The following is a 15,216-nucleotide window of genomic DNA, read 5'->3' as shown; positions in this document are numbered from 1 at the left end:
GCTTTAAAATAGCTTCCCCTATTGCTACAAAATGTATCACCACTACACATTTGTTGATATTTTTCACAAATGTAATTTATGCTTTCATAATAAAATCATCTATTTGTGGGTTCATTTATATTAATGAATATATTTGTCAAGAAGGAATATATGAAATTCTGAATACAATGTTTTATATATATGTTACATTGTTTTACAGACACCCTTGACTCTAAAGTTCATTAAAATGTTTTTCACTTCCATGTTCCCTTAATACGTCTTAACCTTTATTAAATATAAATGTTTTATAAACTTTTTGTACTAAAAATGCGGAAAACAATACTGAAAAGTAGCTCTCAGTCATGGAGGAATTCAGCATTCAATAGCTGCAAGGCTAAATGTGCCTTACCTTAAATTACACAATTATGACATCATCAACACTGGCCGAGATAACAGATTAGATCCATATGGTACAAACCTGATAAATATGATAATGTTGAAGAGATTAGGCTTTCCTCCATAAAATGAGCTGCTCTCACACACTTAAAGGGACAGTCTACTTGATTTTGTTTATTGTTTAAAAAGATATATAACGCCTTTACTACCCATTCCCCAGCTTTGCACAAACAACATTGTTATATTAATATATTGTATAACCTTTAAACATCTAATGCTGCCTATCTCTAAGTCACTGCAGGCTATCTATTATATAAATGCATGTTATTACCTTTTTACAGCCATACAGTGCTAGTTCATGTGTGCCATGCCATATAGATACTATTGTGTTCACTCCTATGGAGTTATGCAGGAACCAGCAAAAATGCAAGTTTGTAAAAAGTACTGAGATAAAGGGGGCAGTCAGCTAGATACAATGTAATCACAGAGGCAAAAAGTGTATTAATATAACAATGTTGGTTATGAAAAACTAGATAATGGGTGATAAAGGGATTATCTATATTTTTTAAACTATAAACATTTTGAAGTATACTGTCCCTTTAACACACGGAAATAACATGTATCTGGCAATAATTTGTGAGGCAAATAAGTTAATGGACTGAGTAAAGAAATTAATTTCAAGTGAGTAAAAGCTTGACCATACTATATTACTTATAAGAAAATTATCCTACAATTATCCTGATCTGTTAGTGTTCCATTATTTTGTTCTCTGCTACCCCAGGATATGGTAAAGGGTTAAAGAAGTTAAACATACTGTAAAATATGTTTCTCCTTAAAAAAATAAACATAACATTACACAAATATATGTATATTTACTTATGTTTTAATATATTATGTAAACTCTTATATTTTTATATCTCTTATTGGTATGAAAAAATATACATATATTTAGAAATAGTCACTATATTTTAATAATTTTACCATGTCTACCTTTTTTTCTACATTATTTAATAGTTATATGTCATAAAGGCTACTATTTATACTAACTGGATTTTAATAGAAAGCTTGCAGAGATGAATAACAAAGTTACTGTATATTTAAGCAGCAATATTTATACACGTTATAAAATATCAGTAAAATGTATAATGGTTAAAATCCCACTGTCCTCTCCCAATTGGCTGTAAAATATTTAGGATAACAGTGTCTCCTAGGACCAAGAAGTAATTATTCTAATCACATAAGGGTGATTCCCTTTTTTAGGCCAAAGCGTTCTAAGTGCAGGATATGATTAGAACAATGTTTATTAATTCCAGCCCTCAAGGAACCTTAACAGGTCAGATTTAAAATATTTATCTTCTTGGGCTATTCAGTAGTTCACTCAACATGTACTCCTTGAGGACTGGGATTAATAAACAGCGGTTTAAAGTATACTAATGACAATCACATCTTTTATGGGCTATTGCTTAAATTGGCAAAATGTCTTAATGGCAGTCAAATTTAGGGTCGGTGTCTCTTTCGACCAAAGTGACATATTTGAAGGCTTAGTGCCTCTTTAAGTTAAATTGTACTAATGATAGTGACACCTATAAGGGATTTTTTTTTTGATGGGACTATACTTTTAGGACAGTTTGATTAGGGAAGATCTACAGTTTGTTTGAACTAATCACATTTTACCTTTGCTAATCCCTAACAGATTAAAAGCTAATGCTTACAGGTTTGTTCATAGACTGTCCCACGACAGATCCTGCAGCCTCAGAAGTCTGATTTCCTAGAGAAGCAGGAGACACCTCGGTGAATCCTCCTAGCATAGGCTGCAACTCTGGCATGTCCCGGGCAAGTCCTGGAGAAGGTGGCAGCGTCATCTGCTGAGCAGGAGGCAGTGGGTATCCTGGTGTTCCTGTAGGTGGCATTTGCTGAGCAAAAAATCCACTGTATTGAGCAGAGTCCTGGTTGGAGAAGGGCTGAGAGTAGGTGCCACTATTGTTGGAAAATGTTTGGACAGGCATGTTCTGACTGAACATAGCACTGGAGTGTGTGGAGCCAGGGTATAAGAAAGGGCAAGGACCATGTGAAGGTTTAACTGGACTCTGAGGCTGAGAATAACTTGTTGGATACATTAAAGGAGATTGAACATGACCAGGAATTGCTTGTGGAAAAATGGGTCCTCCAGGTGGAATTCCTTGTGTTTGAGTAGTGGAAGGAGATGCCACTGGTAACAATGTCTGTGCCATGCTCATAGCCAAGGAAAGGACATTGGCCAAGGAGAACATAGGCGCATTGGCAGACCACTGGTTTCCTGACTGAGCAGAAGCTGCATGACCAGGCACTGAATTGTTCATATTTTGAGGCACCATCCCACTGTTGAGCATTTGTTGAAAATGATTCTGGTGATTCATTGAAGAGCTCATTAAGTTAGGATACACAAGATTGTGGGAGTTCATAGTTCCTGCTGAAGAAGTAGGCATCATGTGCTGGGGGAGAGAAGAGAGGTAGTTGCTAGACTGTATGGAACTGAAGGCCATGGGTGGAAAGGTTTGTGAGCTTGGCAAAGAATAGCTGGTTGAAAATGGTACTGCTTGACTGGAGGCTGTTCCAAAAGAAGGCCACGTTCTGCTGGCTGATGAAGGTGAACCTACACAAGAAACAGATACAGATTAGACAGCATAGCGTGCAGGTCTTCTGCCTGTAAAACCATTCAAAAATGAGACACTGAAAACGATTTCTTATCACAAAGTTCAAAGCTGGACCTACACCTTTTTGTGGGTAATTCATGTTATATACAATTATAGTGAGAGAAGGCCACGTTCCACTGGCTGATTCTATGTTTCTAAAGTATTAATAGATAGGTATAAATAAACTTGGTGGTAGCATTTGATTTTGATGGTAGCTAGAAGAAGCAGATACTGGGGTATTTTTCCTTGGGTTAGTACATGGGTATCAGTGACGTTCTGATGGTGAGTAACTGCAGTGTGAAGCAATTGTTCCTATTTATAACATGTAACAGCAAATAGTAGTTTGTTGCAAATATACATATAATACAATATACCTTTATTAGTGGACTATTAGAGACTATAGATCTTGTTATTGCAGTGCACAATGAATGACATGGCACATTTGATAATAAATATGTTGTGGGTGATTTTGTATAATGTCAGAAATAAGGAGATTAATGATTTTATTGTAATGAGTTATTTCATTAGTGAGGTGATGATAACAAAAAACATCTTCCAAAGGGGGGGGGGGGGGGTTGTTCTTATGATTTTCTGGCTTTTCAACACTTGAATAAGAACTTAAACTCTGTAAATGTGATGACTGTGGATTCCCTAGGGGAAAGCAAAGTATTATTAAAGTGTTGTCTAATGTTTCAAAACATTAGACAACAGGGAGTTCTAGTATATATCACACCACCTTTACCCATGATATAGTTTCCATTAAACTCTCTAACAACGGTATATCAAGATCTCACAAAACAACTTTCCCATGAGTTTTGCATTTTTTTTTTTCATTTTTATTTAAAACTTTTATCTGTTTAAAGTAGGGATGCACCGATATCGATACTAGTATCGGTATCGGTACCGATACCAAGTATTTGCATGAGTACTTGTACTTGTGCAAATGCTCCGATACTTAAACCGATACCTCCACTTCCTACCCATATACTATTTTGTGGCGTTTTTTTCAAACTGCATGTTCCCATTTCATTTTAAGCTGGAGTGGAGACTAAACTAAAAATTGTTTACTACTGTTCTGCCAATACAAATTGCTGTTATTTGTATTATTATAGGAGAGATCAGACAAACCCCTGAAGTACTGGGCAGTTAATATTCTGAGATTTCCAGCTCTGGCTAAAATGGCCCAAAAATATCTTTCTGCACCATGCAGTAGTGTGGAAAGTGAAAGACTGTTCAACCTCCATACAAATGTAAGATTGATGTTATATAACAGCCCTACAACCCAATTGCATCACCCCTTTAAATGTAATATTTTATTGTAATATTTTTTATTTATAAACCTGTTCAGTGAACTTTGTGACAAATAAAACTGTTTTATTATTTTATAATGTCTTTTGAATTACAGTCCTTTATAATTTAAAAGAAGGAATCTTAAATAATTAGTCTGTATTGTGCTTGGTAAACTGTCACATGACATTAAAAAAAAGTATCTGTAATTGGTATCGGCGAGTATTTAAAAAAAACAAGTATCGGTACTTGTACTCAGTCATAAAAAAATGGTATTGGTGCAACCCTAGTTTAAAGCACTTTTGGCCATTCCCGACCCAATTTCAAACCATTATAATTTCCAATGCAAAACTTTGTATATGATTTAGGTAGTTGCATTAGTTAAACCGATCAAATTGCATAAGGAATATAAGTGTAAAATCAAGGTTCATTACACCTAGATTGGGTAAACATGTATTAAACATGCTTTTCTCATTGGACTATCAAGACTAGTGAAATAGATACGTTCCCAAACCATACAAACTGGAAATGCTTTCTGATGGACTGCATAAATCCTTAACTATCACAATAAACAAATAGATATACCAAATATAAAGGGAATTAGGGGTATTTGTAGTACAGTTTTCTGTTCTGTAAAAAATAAGAGGAAGCTGTAACTGTAGGGATTATCTATTTGTTGTTAGCAGGTCAGTTCTTTATGTCAGTGTGTAAAACATATCTAATTAACAAATATTCGATTCCAACTTCTTTCATATACAGATTCAGTGACATAGATCTATGGGTAAAAATGATACATAAGCATTTACCTTTACAGTGTTTGCCACCACCAATTAAAACAGCTGACTGAGAAACATCCTGAATCCTATTACCAATGTGCTGGCTCGATGTCTTTTGATTATGTCATAAGATAAATAATGCTGCTAGTAAGCTGAATGAAAAAGTTTTGTCCCATTAAGCTAAGTACATTATGTATATGGGGAGATTTCCAGCTCCTTGTCATGGGACAAGCAAGGCTGACATTGTGACCTGGCATAAGATTAAAATTGATTACATTATATATAAAACGCAAGTCACATGGGATGGTCACCAGTTACCTGCAAGTCACATGCACCTGATCATCTGCCCAAGTAGGGAGGAAAACATAGGAAACAATATTAGCTTTGTTCAGCTTTTACTATTTAATATGTAGGATACTTTTACGACAGCAAAAGTCTATTGATAAGAAAAGTATTTACAAACACAGAGTAAATCATATACCTCTAAGAGAACAAGGATAATCACAAATTATGTTATATATTTTCTTATGTTCACAATGAAGATTCTATTTGTGATATAATCTTGTTCTCACTATAAAAATGCCACAGTCAAAATATTAGGGGATGGGATAGGTGTAGGGTTTGCCTAGTCTACAGGTGACATTTTGAGTGTCTCCAATTTAAAGGACCATTAAATACAGTAAAACTGCATATTCATCAATTGCATATTATACAGACAATGCAATATCAATTTCTCTGAAGTTGAAATGCACATTGGATTGTTTTCTGAAAAATGTCAAAATTTACTTCAATTTGTTGGCCCCATGTATCATGTGAAAGCCACCAACCAATCACAGACTTATATACGTATACACTGTGAGCTCTCGCACATGCTCAGTAGTATCTGGTGCCTCAGATAGTGTGCATATAAAAATTTGATAATCAAAGTATAATAGAAAATCTACTAAAACTGCATGCTCTGAATCATAAACATGCAAAATGGATTTTACTGTCCCTTTAACTATTCAAGTGTTGCAGAGTTTTTCCATAGCATTTGGAATGTTTTTCTAATGATGGAATCTAAATCAGTGAAAACTTATTCATTAGCATCAGCTACCAATTTAGATAGGGAAATGTATGGATGCAGGATCCATTTAGATGGGTTGGTGCCTTGCGTTGATGAGAATTCTTATGTTCAGGAGGTTTAGACTGGGATTCCTTTGGGATGGCATTCTGCAGTTGGGATGTCATGGGGGACAGCCTTAACAGGTATGTGGTACTAAGGCAGATAAAGTCATTAAACATGTCACTGTCAGTTTGGTTCTATGGTGGTCTGACCCTGCTGACTTAACCAATGAAATGAGTGAGCAGCTATACTGTACCTATGGACATAGGTGGTAGATGAGTTGTAGACCCAAGATCAGGTGCCATGTGTAAAGGTCCAGATGAGCCAAACACTTCATTGTCAAGAACAGGGCTGCTCTGGTAGTTCTGACCTGGGGAATGGATTCCTTTGTTAGGGCTTGTACTGACGAGATCTTAGAGAAAAAAATAAATATTAATACTAAAGTTATTAGAGAGCATCATCTCAAACATAAGTGACCCTTAAATGACCATCACATAACTTGTACTGTTCAACAAAAAATGAGAAGGCTTTCAGTCCTACAGCAACAACTTTAGCACCAAGTTACTATAGGAATCACTAAGGCTCATGCTAAGCACACAGGAAATTCATATTACATATATACTGTGGTAAAATTCCCCATACTGAAATGTACATTCACTGTGTGACTGAACCTTTAGTGTTTTTTTTTTTATATATTTATTCTAAAATAGTGAGTGCAGTTATGAAGATTCTGTTTCGGGGAGTGTGTATTTGTGAGTATCAGTGTATATTTATGTGCAACAATGTATGTTTTGTGTACATTTGTATCATTGTGTGTTTATGTGTATCATTATGCGCTTGTGTGCATTATTGTGTGTTTGTGTATGTTTATGCACATCAGTGTGGGTACTTAAAGGGATACTAAACCCATTTTCTTTCTTTCATGATTCAGTAGAGCATACGATTTTAAGCAATTTTCTAATTTACTCCTTTTAGAGCTTGCTTATTAGTGGCTACATTTAGCTACCAATAAGCAAGCATAACCCATGTTCTGAAACAAAAATGGTCCGACTCTTAAGCTTTGCAGTTTTTCTTTTTAAATAAAGATAGCAAGAGAACGAAGAAAAATAGATAAAAGGAGTAAATTAGAAAGTTGCTTAAAATTGCATGCTCTATCTGAATCATGTAAGAAAAAAAAATGTGGCTTTAGTATACCTTTACAAGCATATGTTCTGAGTTTGTGAATGTGAGTGCATATGTGTGACCATGCATAATGGCATTTGAGTGTATCTGTGTACATTAGTGTACATATGATATTTTATGTGTGTGTTTGCTTCTGAATCACTCTAATCTATGTTTCTGCTACCTCACTGTATACTCAGTGTCAAACATTTTGTATTACTGAAGGTGACACTATAGGTTATTGATTCCTTTACTTCTGTAGTACAATTTGTTGTTAGTAAATATATCACTAACATTCACACCTGATGTTATAGCTTACAATCTCTGATTAAAATCTGCAGTTTGTTCTATAAAGTGATCTTTATCTAAATTGACTTTAACTTCATTGCTTTTATGACTATAACCTATTTCTGCTGTAAGAAATAATTTGCCATTATAGACCTTCAGAGCCTGCAACCAGCAGAATCCGGCTGATCGCCCTTGTACTTACCACTCAGAGATGAGGAGGAGAAAGAGCGAGATAACTCTTGAAGCTGAAGGTCAGCCTGAAAAGTGAGAGAGAATGGGTTGAAACACTTCAATGCAAGAAAAAAAATAAATTAATTGTTATAGTTTTAATTACAATAGTTTGGAGGACAGGCTTACAAAAAGGCACATATTAATACAAATATATATTCATTATTATTATTATTATTGCACTACAGGTAAAAACTATACTTTTAGCCGTGGAAAAAAATAAAGCACACAGTTTAAATCCTCTCAATATATCATGGGAGCTTAGTTATGTGTTTAACTCTTTAGTGGGGTTTAGACACACAGTTACCTTTAGGTATTTGTGTAATAAGAAAATGCTGTAAAAAAAAATATAAAAAAAAAACACGTCCCTTTAACTTTAAAACCAGATGCAAGTCTGAAACACATCACATTGTAAGATTCTTTTATGACTTTAGAAACTTTAATATAAAATATAGTATCTTTAATTATCCTTTTATCTGACCTCAACCCCAACTACTGTAGCTATAACAATGAGTTATTCTCTTTACCCGCAATGAGTACTGATGGTAATTATACTAATATATTACAACTAACAAGTGCTGGAAATGTTTCTCCCAAACAATTGCAGAAAAGACAACACAAATCAAAATCTAGGTTTTCTGCTAATCAGTATTTTATTTTGCAATTCATACAACACTGTCTTGATAGTATTTTTGTTATTTATATGGTCTAGAAGCATTTGTGCATTAAAGGGACAGTCAACACCAGAATTTTTGTTGATTTAAAAGATAGATAATCCCTTAATTACCCATTCCCCAGTTTTGCATAACCGACACAGTTATAATAATGCAGGTTTTACCTCTACAATTACCTTGTATCAAAGTCTCAGCAGACTGCACCCTTATTTCAGTTCTTTTGACAGACTTGCATTTTAGCCAATGGGGCATATTTATCAAGCTCCGAATGGAGCTTGATGCCCCGTGTTTCTGGCGAGCCTGCAGGCTCGCCAGAAACAGCAGTTATGAAGCAGCGGTCACAAAGACCACTGCTCCATAACCTGTCCGCCTGCTCTGAGCAGGCGGACAGACATCGCCGGAGATCAACCCGATCGGGTTGATTGACACCCCCCTGCTGGCGGCCTATTGGCCGTGAGTCTGCAGGGGACGGCATTGCACCAGCAGTTCTTGTGAGCTGCTGGTGCAATGCTGAATATGGTGAGCGTATTGCTCGCTGTATTCAGCGAGGTCTGTTGGACCTGATCCGCACTGTCGGATCAGGTCCGACAGACCTTGATAAATAGAGGCCATTGAGTGCTTACTCGTCGGTAAATTCACATGCATGAGCTCAATGTTATCTATATGAAACACATGAACTAACAACCTCTAGTGGTGAAAAACTGTCAAAATGCATTTAGATTAGAGGTATCCTTCAAGGTACAAGAAATTAGCATATGAATCTCCTAGGTTTAGCTTTCAACTAAGAATACCAAGAGAACAAAGCAAAATTGGTGATAAAAGTAAATTGGAAAGTTGTTTTAAATTACATTCCCAATTTGAATCATGAACTTTTTTTGGACTTGACTGTCCCTTTAATAGAACTACAAAATGAATTAAATTCAAATTTCAATCATTTCACATTTACCAAATGGTGCAAAAAACAGAATTTATGTTTACCTGATAAATTACTTTCTCCAACGGTGTGTCCGGTCCACGGCGTCATCCTTACTTGTGGGATATTCTCTTCCCCAACAGGAAATGGCAAAGAGCCCAGCAAAGCTGGTCACATGATCCCTCCTAGGCTCCGCCTACCCCAGTCATTCGACCGACGTTAAGGAGGAATATTTGCATAGGAGAAACCATATGGTACCGTGGTGACTGTAGTTAAAGAAAAAAATTATCAGACCTGATTAAAAAAACCAGGGCGGGCCGTGGACCGGACACACCGTTGGAGAAAGTAATTTATCAGGTAAACATAAATTCTGTTTTCTCCAACATAGGTGTGTCCGGTCCACGGCGTCATCCTTACTTGTGGGAACCAATACCAAAGCTTTAGGACACGGATGAAGGGAGGGAGCAAATCAGGTCACCTAAATGGAAGGCACCACGGCTTGCAAAACCTTTCTCCCAAAAATAGCCTCAGAAGAAGCAAAAGTATCAGACTTGTAAAATTTGGTAAAAGTGTGCAGTGAAGACCAAGTCGCTGCCCTACATATCTGATCAACAGAAGCCTCGTTCTTGAAGGCCCATGTGGAAGCCACAGCCCTAGTGGAATGAGCTGTGATTCTTTCGGGAGGCTGCCGTCCGGCAGTCTCGTAAGCCAATCTGATGATGCTTTTAATCCAAAAAGAGAGAGAGGTAGAAGTTGCTTTTTGACCTCTCCTTTTACCGGAATAAACAACAAACAAGGAAGATGTTTGTCTAAAATCCTTTGTAGCATCTAAATAGAATTTTAGAGCGCGAACAACATCCAAATTGTGCAACAAACGTTCCTTCTTTGAAACTGGTTTCGGACACAGAGAAGGTACGATAATCTCCTGGTTAATGTTTTTGTTAGAAACAACTTTTGGAAGAAAACCAGGTTTAGTACGTAAAACCACCTTATCTGCATGGAACACCAGATAAGGAGGAGAACACTGCAGGGCAGATAATTCTGAAACTCTTCTAGCAGAAGAAATTGCAACTAAAAACAAAACTTTCCAAGATAATAACTTAATATCAACGGAAAGCAAGGGTTCAAACGGAACCCCCTGAAGAACTGAAAGAACTAAATTGAGACTCCAAGGAGGAGTCAAAGGTTTGTAAACAGGCTTAATTCTAACCAGAGCCTGAACAAAGGCTTGAACATCTGGCACAGCGGCCAGCTTTTTGTGAAGTAACACAGACAAGGCAGAAATCTGTCCCTTCAGGGAACTTGCAGATAATCCTTTTTCCAATCCTTCTTGAAGGAAGGATAGAATCCTAGGAATCTTAACCTTGTCCCAAGGGAATCCTTTAGATTCACACCAACAGATACATTTTTTCCAAATTTTGTGGTAAATCTTTCTAGTTACAGGCTTTCTGGCCTGAACAAGAGTATCGATAACAGAATCTGAGAATCCTCGCTTCGATAAGATCAAGCGTTCAATCTCCAAGCAGTCAGCTGGAGTGAAACCAGATTCGGATGTTCGAACAGACCCTGAACAAGAAGGTCTCGTCTCAAAGGTAGCTTCCAAGGAGGAGCCGATGACATATTCACCAGATCTGCATACCAAGTCCTGCGTGGCCACGCAGGAGCTATCAAAATCACCGACGCCCTCTCCTGATTGATCCTGGCTACCAGCCTGGAGATGAGAGGAAACGGCGGGAACACATAAGCTAGTTTGAAGGTCCAAGGTGCTACTAGTGCATCCACTAGAGCCGCCTTGGGATCCCTGGATCTGGACCCGTAGCAAGGAACTTTGAAGTTCTGCCGAGAGGCCATCAGATCCATGTCTGGAATGCCCCACAGCTGAGTGACTTGGGCAAAGATTTCCGGATGGAGTTCCCACTCCCCCGGATGCAATGTCTGACGACTCAGAAAATCCGCTTCCCAATTTTCCACTCCTGGGATGTGGATAGCAGACAGGTGGCAGGAGTGAGACTCCGCCCATAGAATGATTTTGGTCACTTCTTCCATCGCCAGGGAACTCCTTGTTCCCCCCTGATGGTTGATGTACGCAACAGTTGTCATGTTGTCTGATTGAAACCGTATGAACTTGGCCCTCGCTAGCTGAGGCCAAGCCTTGAGAGCATTGAATATCGCTCTCAGTTCCAGAATATTTATCGGTAGAAGAGATTCTTCCCGAGACCAAAGACCCTGAGCTTTCAGGGATCCCCAGACCGCGCCCCAGCCCATCAGACTGGCGTCGGTCGTGACAATGACCCACTCTGGTCTGCGGAATGTCATCCCTCGTGACAGGTTGTCCAGGGACAGCCACCAACGGAGTGAGTCTCTGGTCCTCTGATTTACTTGTATCTTCGGAGACAAGTCTGTATAGTCCCCAATCCACTGACTGAGCATGCACAGTTGTAATGGTCTTAGATGAATGCGTGCAAAAGGAACTATGTCCATTGCCGCTACCATCAACCCGATCACTTCCATGCACTGAGCTATGGAAGGAAGAGGAACGGAATGAAGTATCCGACAAGAGTCTAGAAGTTTTGTTTTTCTGGCCTCTGTCAGAAAAATCCTCATTTCTAAGGAGTCTATTATTGTTCCCAAGAAGGGAACCCTTGTTGACGGAGATAGAGAACTCTTTTCCACGTTCACTTTCCATCCGTGAGATCTGAGAAAGGCCAGGACAATGTCCGTGTGAGCCTTTGCTTGAGGAAGGGACGACGCTTGAATCAGAATGTCGTCCAAGTAAGGTACTACAGCAATGCCCCTTGGTCTTAGCACAGCTAGAAGGGACCCTAGTACCTTTGTGAAAATCCTTGGAGCAGTGGCTAATCCGAAAGGAAGCGCCACGAACTGGTAATGTTTGTCCAGGAATGCGAACCTCAGGAACCGATGATGTTCCTTGTGGATAGGAATATGTAGATACGCATCCTTTAAATCCACCGTGGTCATGAATTGACCTTCCTGGATGGAAGGAAGAATAGTTCGAATGGTTTCCATCTTGAACGATGGAACCTTGAGAAACTTGTTTAAGATCTTGAGATCTAAGATTGGTCTGAACGTTCCCTCTTTTTTGGGAACTATAAACAGATTGGAGTAGAACCCCATCCCTTGTTCTCTTAATGGAACGGGATGAATCACTCCCATTTTTAACAGGTCTTCTACACAATGTAAGAATGCCTGTCTTTTTATGTGGTCTGAAGACAACTGAGACCTGTGGAACCTCCCCCTTGGGGGAAGTCCCTTGAATTCCAGAAGATAACCTTGGGAGACTATTTCTAGCGCCCAAGGATCCAGAACATCTCTTGCCCAAGCCTGAGCGAAGAGAGAGAGTCTGCCCCCCACCAGATCCGGTCCCGGATCGGGGGCCAACATTTCATGCTGTCTTGGTAGCAGTGGCAGGTTTCTTGGCCTGCTTTCCCTTGTTCCAGCCTTGCATTGGTCTCCAAGCTGGCTTGGCTTGAGAAGTATTACCCTCTTGCTTAGAGGACGTAGCACTTTGGGCTGGTCCGTTTCTACGAAAGGGACGAAAATTAGGTTTATTTTTTGCCTTGAAAGGCCGATCCTGAGGAAGGGCGTGGCCCTTACCCCCAGTGATATCCGAGATAATCTCTTTCAAGTCAGGGCCAAACAGCGTTTTCCCCTTGAAAGGAATGTTAAGTAGCTTGTTCTTGGAAGACGCATCAGCCGACCAAGATTTCAACCAAAGCGCTCTGCGCGCCACAATAGCAAACCCAGAATTCTTAGCCGCTAACCTAGCCAATTGCAAAGTGGCGTCTAGGGTGAAAGAATTAGCCAATTTGAGAGCATTGATTCTGTCCAAAATCTCCTCATAAGGAGGAGAATCACTGTCGACCGCCTTTATCAGCTCATCGAACCAGAAACATGCGGCTGTAGCGACAGGGACAATGCATGAAATTGGTTGTAGAAGGAAACCCTGCTGAACAAACATCTTTTTAAGCAAACCTTCTAATTTTTTATCCATAGGATCTTTGAAAGCACAACTATCCTCTATGGGTATAGTGGTGCGTTTGTTTAAAGTGGAAACCGCTCCCTCGACCTTGGGGACTGTCTGCCATAAGTCCTTTCTGGGGTCGACCATAGGAAACAATTTTTTAAATATGGGGGGAGGGACGAAAGGAATACCGGGCCTTTCCCATTCTTTATTAACAATGTCCGCCACCCGCTTGGGTATAGGAAAAGCTTCTGGGAGCCCCGGCACCTCTAGGAACTTGTCCATTTTACATAGTTTCTCTGGGATGACCAACTTGTCACAATCATCCAGAGTGGATAATACCTCCTTAAGCAGAATGCGGAGATGTTCCAACTTAAATTTAAATGCAATCACATCAGGTTCAGCTTGTTGAGAAATGTTCCCTGAATCAGTAATTTCTCCCTCAGACAAAACCTCCCTGGCCCCATCAGACAGAGTTAGGGGCCCTTCAGAAATGTTAATATCAGCGTCGTCATGCTCTTCAGTATCTAAAACAGAGCAGTCGCGCTTACGCTGATAAGTGTTCATTTTGGCTAAAATGTTTTTGACAGAATTATCCATTACAGCCGTTAATTGTTGCATAGTAAGGAGTATTGGCGCGCTAGATGTACTAGGGGCCTCCTGAGTGGGCAAGACTCGTGTAGACGAAGGAGGGAATGATGCAGTACCATGCTTACTCCCCTCACTTGAGGAATCATCTTGGGCATCATTGTCATTATCACATAAATCACATTTATTTAAATGAATAGGAATTCTGGCTTCCCCACATTCAGAACACAGTCTATCTGGTAGTTCAGACATGTTAAACAGGCATAAACTTGATAACAAGTACAAAAAACGTTTTAAAATAAAACCGTTACTGTCACTTTAAATTTTAAACTGAACACACTTTATTACTGCAAATGCGAAAAAACATGAAGGAATTGTACAAAATTCACCAAATTTTCACCACAGTGTCTTAAAGCCTTAAAAGTATTGCACACCAAATTTGGAAGCTTTAACTCTCACATGCGACTGCATGCCATGCCTCTCAAAAACAAGTGCGCAACACCGGCGCGAAAATGAGGCTCTGCCTATGCTTTGGGAAAGCCCCTAAAGAATAAGGTGTCTAAAACAGTGCCTGCCGATATTATTATATCAAAATACCCAGATAAAATGATTCCTCAAGGCTAAATATGTGTTAATAATCAATCGATTTAGCCCAAAAAAAGTCTACAGTCTTAATAAGCCCTTTTTTGAAGCCCTTATTTACAATCGTAATAAACATGGCTTACCGGATCCCAGAGGGAAAATGACAGCTTCCAGCATTACATCGTCTTGTTAGAATGTGTCATACCTCGAGCAGCAAGAGACTGCTCACTGTTCCCCCAACTGAAGTTAATTGCTCTCAACAGTCCTGTGTGGAACAGCCATGGATTTTAGTGACGGTTGCTAAAATCATTTTCCTCATACAAACAGAAATCTTCATCTCTTTTCTGTTTCTGAGTAAATAGTACATACCAGCACTATTTCAAAATAACAAACTCTTGATTGAATAATAAAAACTACAGTTAAACACTAAAAAACTCTAAGCCATCTCCGTGGAGATGTTGCCTGTACAACGGCAAAGAGAATGACTGGGGTAGGCGGAGCCTAGGAGGGATCATGTGACCAGCTTTGCTGGGCTCTTTGCCATTTCCTGTTGGGGAAGAGAATATCTCACAAGTAAGGATGACG

At 38.9% G+C, this 15,216-nt stretch overlaps 1 protein-coding gene across 1 annotated transcript in view; it reads right to left on the bottom strand.

The window, feature by feature from the left end:
- The window catches only part of WNK4 (WNK lysine deficient protein kinase 4), a 247,970-nt gene that overhangs the window by 34,120 nt on the left and 198,634 nt on the right, over positions 1 to 15,216 (bottom strand). Inside the window, exons 13-15 of the mRNA XM_053699477.1 lie at positions 7,867 to 7,921; positions 6,472 to 6,627; positions 2,088 to 3,007 (exon numbers count right to left, since the gene is read on the bottom strand). Coding sequence (XP_053555452.1) covers positions 2,088 to 3,007; positions 6,472 to 6,627; positions 7,867 to 7,921 — 1,131 coding nt within the window. The remainder of the gene's footprint in view (positions 1 to 2,087; positions 3,008 to 6,471; positions 6,628 to 7,866; positions 7,922 to 15,216) is intronic.

This window comes from Bombina bombina, chromosome 1 (genome assembly GCF_027579735.1).
Source record: "Bombina bombina isolate aBomBom1 chromosome 1, aBomBom1.pri, whole genome shotgun sequence".
In the NCBI taxonomy this organism is placed as follows: domain Eukaryota; kingdom Metazoa; phylum Chordata; class Amphibia; order Anura; family Bombinatoridae; genus Bombina; species Bombina bombina.
Note: the sequence above shows the minus strand (reverse complement) of the source record. Positions and strands in the feature narration are given on the sequence as shown.